This window comes from Leptosomus discolor, chromosome 3, assembly GCF_034619465.1.
Source record: "Leptosomus discolor isolate bLepDis1 chromosome 3, bLepDis1.hap2, whole genome shotgun sequence".
In the NCBI taxonomy this organism is placed as follows: domain Eukaryota; kingdom Metazoa; phylum Chordata; class Aves; order Leptosomiformes; family Leptosomidae; genus Leptosomus; species Leptosomus discolor.
This window is the reverse complement of record NC_141393.1, coordinates 47072540-47084555: the sequence shown is the minus strand read 5'-3', so window position 1 is coordinate 47084555 and position 12016 is coordinate 47072540. Positions and strand designations below refer to the sequence as shown.

General features: G+C 40.3%; 1 protein-coding gene across 1 annotated transcript in view; it reads left to right on the top strand.

The window, feature by feature from the left end:
• TTC17 (tetratricopeptide repeat domain 17) overlaps positions 1–12016 on the top strand; it is a 60791-nt gene that overhangs the window by 4891 nt on the left and 43884 nt on the right. Inside the window, exons 2-3 of the mRNA XM_086462611.1 lie at positions 9468–9557; positions 11094–11263. Coding sequence (XP_086318737.1) covers positions 9468–9557; positions 11094–11263 — 260 coding nt within the window. The remainder of the gene's footprint in view (positions 1–9467; positions 9558–11093; positions 11264–12016) is intronic.

Below are 12016 nucleotides of genomic sequence, written 5' to 3'. Positions count from 1 at the left end.
TGTCCAGATAAGCACTAGTGACAAGTGACTTCTCTGTAGGTTTTACTGTGCTGCTGTGAGCCTTGTTTTCCTTGTTACCAAAGCACACTATGGGTCAGGAGCTGAAAGGAGAAGCCACAGATCCTGGCCTATGTGCAAAATATACTAGCTGGAATCTGTTTGAGGGAAGAAGGGTGAGAATATTTTATATTATTGCCCCAAAATCTCTGTTACCCATTTCTCCTTATAGTGCAGCAAGGGTGTAAGCCTTTAATTTGAGACCACATTCAAGTGAGATTGATTTTCCTGTGGCATAAGACCACTAGCAGTACCCTGTCTGAGACTAGAGGTGGAGTTCCTAGTGGTATAACAACCTGGCAGAGGTAGCAAAATTAACACAAACTGAACAGTTTTCCATATATCAGCAAGATGTCATCTAGTAAATGGGAGTGCTTGCTAAGTATGTCCTGCTGTTCCAGTTTCTAGTGAGCATTTCTGAATGATGAAACAAATTAATTCCCAGCAGTGCACGTAACATTTCGTTGTCTCAGTAAGCCATCAAGAGAAAAGCCATCAAGCTGTATCTCTTGCTCCAGTAGCCTGTTCTCAGGTCAAATACATCATTCTCTGGGTAAGTTCATATTCTTCTTTTAGTCTGAGTCCACCTTCAAATGTGTGTTCCTGCAAAGCCAGGGACTGAGTAATCATCTCTCTTTAATGAGACTGTATCTGCTCAGTGCACATGTGTATAAGCCTTTTCATTTCACAACTCGCAGTACAAAGTTCAGGCTAATATATAACTGATTTTTAGACGGTGCGTGTGTGTCGGTAGGGAAAGTAGCCACGCTACAGAAATACTAGTGTACTTCAAGAAAAGAGGGAAACTTGGCATAAAGAGAGGACATACAATTGACAGACTAAATACAATGCGGGAAATGGTTTCAGTAGTCTTTCATGGCTTTACTGGTGGGGACCAGCTGCTATCATCTCTCAGAGACCTGACATATCAGAGCTGAGGTAGGGTCTTTCTAAAGATCCCTTGATGGAGGCGAGTAAAGCTGAGCAAGCTGGTGGGGACTCAAAGGACTGCCTTTATGTGGTCTGCTATAAACGCTGAAAAAGTTAGTTCTGAGTAACTAAAATAAAAGAAGCAAAGAAACCTCCCAGGCAGTTGGTCCAAAGGAGGACTGGGGAAGCATTGCCAGGAGCAGAGAACCTCTGGCAAGGAATCTGAGTTGGCAAAAAGTTGCTTTGTTTTTTAATGTGTGTTTTGAAGTTTGTGAGGGGTGATCTGGAGAAGAGAGGGAACGAGCAATGCTGGTTAGCCTGTTCGGGGCTAGGAAGACTAGCCGCTCAATAAACGTGACGTCTGAATTTCACGCAGTGCAGTTAGCATGCTTAGTTCTGGCTTAGTACAAGTAAAGAGGGGAGACATTATCTAGCAGTTTTTCATTTGGTTGCGGATTTGAATGCGAGTGTGCCTCAAGTTGCAGGAAGGCAAGATGATTCATGGATAGCTTTACAGTTGGTTAATGCATTACTGTTGTCTGTCATCTGACTGCACAAGTATGCTAACAGGTTGAGATGAGAACAGCGGTCCATACACTCAAGACTAGAGGAAAAGCAGCCATCCAAAACCAAGGAAAGCTGAAAACGTAGTGCAGCTAAATAAAAAGCTATTTACTGCTTACAAAAGCATCTTCTGCAGTACATTAAGCAGTCACTCAGCCCTATCTTGAAAACGACAGGTGGATGTTTGCTTTGCTCTTTCTCTAAAGGTTAGTTTGCTTGGCCATATGACCTCTTTCTTTACTGAGTTTCATATCCTTCCAAGTCTGCTGTGTGCTAAACAAAACCAAAAAAAACCCTTGTTTGTTCTTACTAAGTGTGTAACAGAGCATGCCTTCCCCAGAACAGTTGCTAGTGCCTCTTTATGAGTGTGTACAAAGGGACCTAGACTGGAGGTTGGTATGAGTCTGCCATGGTTCGTTAGATGTCATCCAGCACCAGGGTGACGAGCTGAAGCGTGATGGTTTTGAATCATAGGTCAGCTTATCCTCAGGAAAAGGGAAACTTGTTCTATTTTAAAATTTCTCTCTTGATCACCAAAAGACTATGGGATTTAGGCCTTTCTCTAGTGTGAAAAATAATTAAAAAAAAAAAAAAGCCCTTCGCTTTAAATTTTCTGCCTTTTCATAAGTATATTTGAAAAGTTTGAACCTGAACACTTTGTGTAGGGAATGGCTGGGACATTTACCAGCCTTGTCCCTGATGGGTGCTGCTGACCTAGAACCGCAATTCACCGGCACTGCCTGCTCACAGAGGAGCGCAGCCTCTGTCTCTCTGTATCACTATGAAGGTCACAGCTGGATCCGAATTTGATAACAATGGGCCTTGTGGTAGCCTGCATGTGGAGTGCAGTCTGAAATGCAATGTTTTGTTCTTTGGGGCAGTGGTTGAGGAGAAGTAGCTTTCACTGTTCTCAACTCAGCAGTGCAAGGTTTGCATCTGAGGTGGAGAAGCCAAGCGGCAGATCCAAAGGGCTGCTAAAATACAGCTGTCAGTACCCATGCCCCTCATGCCTGCTGCAGTCTAGCAGGTAACCTTGTGCCAGGTTTTGACTGCTGACAGCAAAGCTTTAATACAAAAATGTCTGAATTTAGCCCAGCATAGTAATGTGCTCTGAGGTGGTTCAGTTTGTAAGTCCAGAAGGCCCCGGCGGTGGGTCTGACCGCGTGTAGGCGCCACGTCCTGCTCACTCCTCCACTCCGAGCGCTTCCATGCAGCCTTTGTTCTCCAGGCATAGGGTGGCTCCCAGGTCTCATTTCTCTTGGCATCCTCACACTTCGATTTCCTGGCCTCTCATCCAGTTTTCCGTCAGTCTTAAAATAAGGATAGGACAGACTGACAGGATGATAAACATCAACTGTTCAAAACTGATTATTCTGTGGTGAAAGCTGTGCTTGGTGGTAGGCGTGCCTTCCTCAGATTGTTAGCTTCACACCAAAAGGATAGCCTGGAAGTGGCCCTAGCACATGTTTGCATGAAGGCCCCATCAAAGCCTAGAAGAGCAAAGTCAGCGAGACTGTGAAATCCACTGTTATTTCATGTGGCTGAACTTCTTTACTTTTTTTTTTTTTCTTTTTTCCCCACATTTAAAGCTGAAATCCCTACCTGTTACTAACCAGTTAGGAAATGAGAACCGTGGTGTAAAGTGCCTGCCCTAAAAATACATCACTGGATAAAGTAATTTCCCTTGAAGTTTAACCAGAAAAAACTAATGGGTGTCTACTGTTCATTTGCTGAAAAAATTACTGCTCAGGGTTAACCTTTTTTAGTTATCTTGTGAGTCAAATTAGTATTTTTCCGTCTCTGTACTTTCAGCATTAGAACACTTAATGTTTTTAGGATTTGGCAGTGAGCAGGCAGCAGGAACCAGTCTGCCTTTATGAAAGCAGGTACTTGTTCAGTATATATGAGTGACCTCTCCATCTCTTGTTTTGATTCAACTGAGTATACAGCTGGCATCTGTTTTGCTGCTGTAGAATATAAACCTTAGCTAGAATATATACTTTTGAAATTTGTTTTGTACCCTTAAGCTTGACCAACAACATGTTGCAGACAAGTGGTGTTATAGATAAAGTCTTGTTTTCCTTTGGTGTATTTAGAGCTGTTCTCTGTGGTATTAGTAGCTGGTATGCTCTCTGGAAGTGGTCTCAGTTGAGCAGACCTATTGAATAATACTGCAACTTTGTTAGATTTTCTGTTTGAAGTGTTACAAGTGTTTAAAATTTCTGTTTTCCCTGTAGTACAGCTACTCTTAATAATGCCCAAAGATCTAATGCTGTTTGTTAACAGATTCTGTAGCTGTAAGCTTTTAAATGGCTCTGCTTATTATAAAAACTCAATTCAACATCATTTTTCTGTGTGAATTTTTCAGTGACATCCCTTGAAACAAGTATCTTCTGACACTCCCTGCTTATCATTTGGATAAGCCAAAGCATGTATTTTCCAGTATTGTAGCTTGTCTTGCACTGAAACCTATATAGAATTTTTTACAGCTTTTTCAGAAATGCTGTGGTAGCATCACGTTGGAGTGTAGAGTATCTCAAAACAGCCAGAATATACCAAAAAGCAAGCATCAGTTTTTAGATCCTTTGTTCCTACTTGAGACTGCAAGGAATTCCAGCCAATTTGAGTAGGAATTGCCTTCATTTTGCAAGTACAGTGACGAAAGATCCACTATCAATAAAACGAGCCTGTAAAACAAGTACGAGAAGCCCATTTTGCTGTACGCCATCATTTCATGTAGTATCTTTTCCAGCTTCTTTCTGTCATAATCTGCCTTCTGCATGTAGTAGAATGCTTTTAGGACTTGCAGAGACACTAACAGCTGTGTCTGTGCCTCCGTTAACAGTGGGATTTCCACAGTACTTTAAAAAAAGCCTTGCCTAAAAATAGTTGACTGAGGCATTCATTGACCATCATTTTAAAAATGTACTTCCTGGTGCAATATAACTGGATCATGGGGAAAAATATACCAGAAGTTGGGCAAAACTTACGAGCCTAATTGTTCAGAGACTTTGATTTGTGCAGATGACACAGGAGACGCTATAAAACTTCAGGGTTTGGTTCAACTCCAATACCGTTTTTTTGTTGTTACACAAATTCTGTGTATTTCTTGCTGAATCAGGTTCTTGGTGTACTTTGTGACCGTGAATAAATTTGAACTGTGCTTTATAAAGAAACTTTCACCTTTGGGCAAAGTTGAACAGAGAACACTTATTCTAAAAGTGGTTTACTGGCAGGCTTTCTGCACTGTAGCTATAGTAGCCGTCTGAGGTTCAACGAAAGCTTTTCAGCACTATTTTTTCCCTGTTTACTGTGTTTGAATTGAAGTCAAATTCTTGCATTTTAATCACTTTGTCTTGAATGTCACAGTTTCAGCACTTTGGAGGAAGAGTAAACAAATGTGGTGCTTTGCCGTTAGCCTGATGCTTTGAGTTCAAAATGAGTAAGTTGGAACAAGCATCTGTTCTGGCGCAGGAGTCTCCACTCTCCTCACCACAAGGCTGTAGGTGCTCTGCAGATTGACGTCCATTCTGTTTCATCCCAACAGAGTCTTGTGGGTAGTAGCTTACATTTTGCAAAAGAGGAGCTAAATCACAATATCTGTCTTTCACTCGTCTGACTTCCCTAATCAGATGATGAGGCACAACAGACTTTGCATGAAGGGGCGAAGGATCCGTAGTGTTAGGCTACTGTCCTAGATCGCCTAAAAGCAAAGCTGCCATTTGTAATGAAATTTGAATTTATGGTAATATCCTCAGCTTCTGTCTTAAATGTGACAGGAAGCATCAAATGTGAAGCGATTTTTTAACACTGGGGGTAGGGGAGCAGGGGTGGGGTATCTGCAGCTTTCTGTGTGTCAGGGCAGAGAGTATAAAACACTAAAGTCAGACCAAGTCCTGCCTGGCAGTAGATTCAATCCTAAGGTAAAAAGAAGCATCTGAGAACACCTCGGTATTTGATTGTGGCTGTTACCGTGTTGAAATAAAACATGACAGCTTTTGAAATAACGTCTGCCCTCTAATAAGGTTCTGACTGTTGAAGTCAGACATATGCTAGTTTCCAGAGCAAAGTTTTGTTCTGTTTTCCTTACTAGTTAATTGTTTTAAAACTGACGTTAAATGCGACCATTCTACCACACACATCTTCTGCAGTGCTCAGAACAGATACAAACTTTTATTCGGTCCCAGGTCCCAGGACTATATTGTCAGCAAGTCTGGTGAAGCTTAGTAAGTTGGAGGCCATGTACGTCCTTTATTTCAGAGCAGGAAGCTTTCGATACATAATTATTTGCAAATACTTGAGCTGTCATAAAAGAGGGGAGGCATGGATATGAACTAGCAAATACATACCATTTGTACCATAAGATCATATGCAGTTGTGGATACAATGTGCTCTTTCCTCAAAATGATCCGGTACCATTCATGTTGTTTACTGTCTAAAGACATACTTTCTCTGATGGGTGCCCTGAAGATGTAGTTCAACTGTGCAAAGGCAACAGACATAAAGAAAAGAAAAATAAATTGATATTTTATGCAGAACTTCTCTGGTGGAACCAGCCTCTTGTTTTGTTTTAGATACTTTCTTGAAAGTGGAGGCATTTCCACAACCAAATCAGTCTCTGGGTGACTTAGAGGCGATGTCTGTAAGAGCACAAGCATGACATGAGACTGGATGAAACCGGTATCTTCTAAGATCTACCTAGAGTCTTTAGAGTATTTTTCTTGTGGGAAGGAAGGGGTGTAATCCAGAATAGTCTCCAGGTATACAAATACGTTTTACTTGGACTATTGTATTGACTAAAGAATTATTTGACTGGTCAGCTTTGTCTTTTTGCAGCTGTAGAAATGGCTGGCACTGTAAAAGAAAACGTGGTTGATCTGGGGATGGATGTTGTAAGAACGTGGTTAATGAATCAGAAGTCTTGACAGTATTTCTGGTTGGATCTGAGAGGAACAGGTTGCAGTTCGACAGCAACATGGCTGTCACTACGGAGAGCGGGGTGATGAAGTGCTCACCACTGCCAATACCCTGCTGATCTGGCTGAAAACTGGTTGTTTAATCTTTTAAGTTATTTTTCAGCTGAATTGGCTGGCCTGTTTCTCAGTGGAGCTATAAGGATACAGGTAGTAAGAAAAAGGAGGATTCCTTTACTTGGCAGCAGAGTGATTTTTTGGATCAATCTAAGCAGATCAGGAAATTGCACTTTAAATTCTATTAAATTCTTAAGCATCGTCATCCTCCAAACTGATGCCTGTTGAAGGCCACATTGGCATTGTTTTGCTATTTGCAGGCATGCTATCATAAGATCTCCTGTGGTTTTCAGTTAAGAATCTGTTTTCCTTTGTGTCATATAGCATTTCTTTATAGATCTGAATGCTTTTTATTTCCTCAGTTATCATTTTGTAATGCCTTTGTACTGTGAATGTATAAACTGAAGAGTACATGAACTTATACAGTATATTCAGCTCACTTTTACAAGCTGCCAAAAGTGCTGTGAACACATTGGATATGCTGGCACAAGTTTCCTCTGGAAGCCTTGCGTGATTGTCCCGTGTGGCTGCTTAATTTTCCCATTCAAATTCTTTTTCTGAAATTATTGCATCTAAAATTGATTTTTATTTTTAGGAGGTAATAATAGTCTTTACTCTGATAATTTCTTGCAGTGGAAGTCCTGAACTTTCAGAGTTGGAAATGATCAAGTGTAAATAAATGTAAGGTTGGATTTACTACTAAAGTTTTGGGTTTAGAGCCTTTTGTTTACACACTGCATTGGTCTTAAAGAGGTAATGACTGCTAAGGTTATTTAATATTAACTTTCTACTAGGCTGAAGGGTTTTGCTATTACTCAGAAGTGCTTATTTGCTGGTGACAAACTGAGCTCGGATCTGGAAGTGAAAATCTGAAGACTAAAGCAAAATATCATGCATGCTGCTTAACTCGCAATGATTTCCTGGTGGATTGACATAACTTCATGAACTAATTCAGCAACATTGCTGTTTGATTGTTGTTGTCACTTTGATTTCTGCTGCCAGGTAATAGTTGATAGGAATTTGGTACTTGTTGCATTGCTTTCCTGTCAACCCGTGCAGGCTGGATTGGTAACATACCACTCCAAATTCCCAAACGCTGAATTCAGACCTAACTCTCGTGAGACTGTTTTACCGAAAGTTAAAACCAGAAGCTGTCCTCAAATACCATTCTGTTCCTGATCCTTCATCTTTCAGAGTAAGGCTTTCTAAATGGTGATGCCTGCATAACTTACTGCAAAAAATGGCTCCCCAGATGCAGTTTGTCACTGAAAGTGGAGCTGATATTTGACTTTGCTCTCAGTGACTGTGTAGTATAATGCGAGCAGCCTTTAGATATCCGAAGCACAGTGCTTGGAAGGAATGTAAACCTCAGTCAGTAGTCCAAAGAAAGTAAATTTGAGCTTCCTATGTGACTGGCAACCAAGAGAACATGGCCCAAGGCTAATCTGTTGACGGGACACATTAAAATGACCAGGAAATTTGCTGTGGTCCTGCTGGAGATGCAGTTCTCTGCAATAAGAGAGAGTCCCAGAAATGTGACCAAATTGTTCGGACAGTTGACAAAAAAATGAAGAGCTGGAGCTCAGGAGGTTCTCCTACACATGTATATGTGACAAACTTTACCATTAAATTGTAGCATCACTAAGTTTAGACAGATACCGTGGGGTGGACAGCCCATGTAGAGATATCGGTGTTAACACACAGGTAGTGCTTACATCTTCATGGGGTAGCTAGTTCCATAACCTGAATGCTTGAAGGGAAACTGAGAAGACCTGGGAACATCTTGATACAGACCATCTACCCTGGCGGTCATTATGTTAAAAATGTGAGCTCTTGCTGTCCATCACCCTTCATCCTTTCATCCTGTTGTCACGCATTCCTGTCCATTTCCTTGCTTCTGTTCTCATTGAATCCTCCATAAGCTAACTTAATTTACTAGTTCAGGTAAAGCTGATAAGGTATTATGTCCTGTTCAACTACTGAGTTTGAGTTAGCTCACAAGAGAGCCTGGTGGGCACCAGCGCTGATGTATAGGACTAACTGGTGTCGTACTGACAGATTGGAGGAAACAAGGCTGGAAGCCTGGAGGTGAGCCTTTGGATCAGCTCTGCTGCTCATACACCACCTTCTCGACTGTAGTGACTTTCCCTGACCTGGTCAGGCAGCAAAATAGATTTGGCATGAGGACAAGGCTGGGGTATTTCAGCTGTGGAGTGAAGTGCTTATAGCTTACTGAGCCCAACTCGGGACCAGTAAAGGTCTGGCATGTAATCACTCTTGTCCGTGATGACTTACCTATAATGTCACTCTTCATTGAGCTTCCAATTCCTATGCAGAGGTATGGAAGCTGTAGCACAGTCTTCTGTAACAGCGTTTTCAGTATTAGTCTGCTTACCTCTTGATTTTGTTTGTTTATGTCTTAATCCTGAAGGCACTAGATCTTGATGCTAGGCTGGTGCATTAAATTAGTTGCATGGAGGAGCTGACTTGAAGCTGAAGTACTTTATGCCTACTGAGGGAAGTGATGGAGGAATTTTAAAGCTATAAAAGAAAACAGGTTTTTGCGATTGCAATTTAAGGTATCTAGTATTTCAGCAGTAAGTACTCTTAGTAATGTTTGTTGTGAGAAATTTACTTGCCTCATGCTTAGAATTTGTGTGCCTAAATAAACTAGAACAGGTTTAAAATTAAAGCATGGTTTGAATTGTATTCTCAAATAACAATGTTGTTTGACATACAGGTTTAAATTAGGAACATATTTATGAATGCTGAGTGGACAGAAAACCTCTGAACAAACTGTAGTTGAATGAACATAACTTCTTACCTTTTAAAATTGCACTAATCAGGAGACTGTCTTACATGATGGCCTGTTGAACTGTCTTGCAGGTGGATTCACCAATGAACTTGAGGAACCCACATGATTTGGTAATACTAATGAGACAAGAAACAACAGTAAACTACCTCAAAGAACTGGAGGTAAAGCATAACATTAAGTACTAATTAATTTCTGAAAATACAGGTCTATTTCTTTTTTCACAGGCTTTTTAGTGATAGATTTAGGTGGAGAGCAGAAGTCATTATTGGCATAACTCTGCTTCAGTGAAAGGATGAAAAATTCTTCAGATCTCAAGAATTTTGTGCCTCAAGTTTGCTCAACTGGTTATCATTGTCCCCAGTTGCATCACTCCCTGTTATCTATAAATCCTAACAATTTTAATTAAAGTAATTTAGGTACTGGATTCTGTTGCTGACTACTATATTCCAGAATACAGAACAGCTCACCTCTATTTTTCTTCAAGCCCATTTATTATTGAAAAAGGGTCTGAGAACACCTTCCTGAAAAGGGCTTTAATGAACTTCAGACTGATACCTTAAACTAAAGTTGAAACAGTAACATGGGCTGGGCAAGCTAACAGCACACAGTGTTTCTTCTGGCCTTGCAGTCCTTCCTCTTGTGCCAGTTTTGATTTTGTCAGATTAGCATAACTAGTTAACTGGGAAGTTAGATGAGCACCAGAGGTTACTTTAGGTGAATGGGAGAAGTGGGAGGGAGGAAAAGAAGCCGGACTGCCCCTTGTGTGATTGTATTCAGCTAGTCATTCTCATCAAGGTATACTCATTTTTGTGCTAATGGACGTTTTAGCTATGGATGGAACAATAGTTTTAAGCTTTTCAGGACATGGGTTCTGGGCTTGGAAATTAGTAATGTGCAATTTGTGGCATACAAATGACTTTGAGCAGAAATTGTCTACTATAAGATCTTGTACAAGTTGCTACTACTGTATGTATCTCTAGTATTGCATAGTAGAGTGTAATCAAATGTATATGGCTTTAATTAAAAATGCAAATTTTATTCTCATTTCACACATATAAATCCTTATGATATTTAATGGGTTTTCAGTTTGCAGATCTAGGTGAGAATTAAATAGCTTACTGTGCTGGGACAGTTCATTCGTCCATTCCCTGCTCATAGTCATCAATACCTATGGTGGGACGAAAAGTAGCTCCTCAGGCACATCATAAGCTGATCTACAGAAATTAGTCTCAATTCTTGCATTTCCCTGCCACGACAGTTGTACTTACAATGCTGAATTGTTAAGAAGTTCGTTCTGTTTGCAGTCTCTAATGTTATTTCTGTGAGGTCTCACAGTGGAGAAAAAGAGTCCAAACATGGAAAAGTTGATATACAGTTAACTATTTTGTTTTTCTGAATGCCCTACCATGAATTTGGAATGCTGTTAGCCCTCTTTTCAGGTACACAAGGAGAAATAAAAGGCCTGTTCAAGTCATATTATCTCTAATGAATGTATTTATATTTCATCTAAATCAAAAAAATGTCCTACAGATGTTACGAAATGTAGGGAAATACTCAAAAAATTTTGAGAATGTTTTAGATTTTCTTCAAATCGACTTCGTTGTAAGGAAAAAGTTGGACTGTTCAACTCCTAGCAGCTATAGAGTTTGCTTTCATCAGTATACATTCTTCTGTTTCTTTTTTTTTGATTCCTACAGAAACAGTTAGTTGCTCAAAAGATTCATATAGAGGAAAATGAGGACAGAGACACAGGGCTGGAACAAAGGCATAATAAAGAGGATCCGGACTGCATTAAAGCAAAGGTGCCCTTGGGGGACCTAGATCTATACGATGGCACGTACATCACCTTAGAGAGCAAAGATATCCGGTAATAAGATGCTTTATGTTTTAAGATTTTTACTGAATGAAAAAAATCAACAAAACCTCTAAATGCAAGTGAAAAGAAAAATACAATCACTGACTGTTCTTTACATGACAGTTGTTTTATTTTGTGCTAGTGTGGAATAATATGGAAACAACCTCTGCCGCTAATTGCGAAAGGGTACAACACAGAAATGCCATCTCCCCAAAACCGTCCGTGTTAGCCCAACCCTGAAACTTCTCTGTTCTATTCCAAGGCTCCTATCAGTTCTACCACTGTAACACTGTACTGATATGACCAGACGTGTGAATTAAACTCAAGTGCATCATGTAGAAGGGGATTGAATTGGCTCGAGTGTGCTTTGGGTATTTTGAGCTAGATACACTTCTTGTAGTGGGGACTGTCTTAACTTAAATTTGAAGGAAATTCTGTTGATTACCAAACTGATGAAGCTTCTGGTCATATTTCATCCCCTGTGTTTAGCAAGTAAAGGATGTGTGGACAGTCTGCTTGTCATTCAGCTTCACTGGTAATTCATCTTCAGGGCTGACTGTTTTGGTTTTGTAGTTTTATTTTTTTAACATAATCAGATGAGTACTTGAAGTGGGAAAAGATTAATTTTATCCTCAGATACCTTCATGTGGGCCTTCATACTTGGGGTTGGTTTGTTTGTTTCAGTTGAGGAATCTTCCAGTCTGCATGTGTTGCCATTTGCCTGGCAGACAGATCGTTAATCATAGTAGTGATACACTGGGTCGA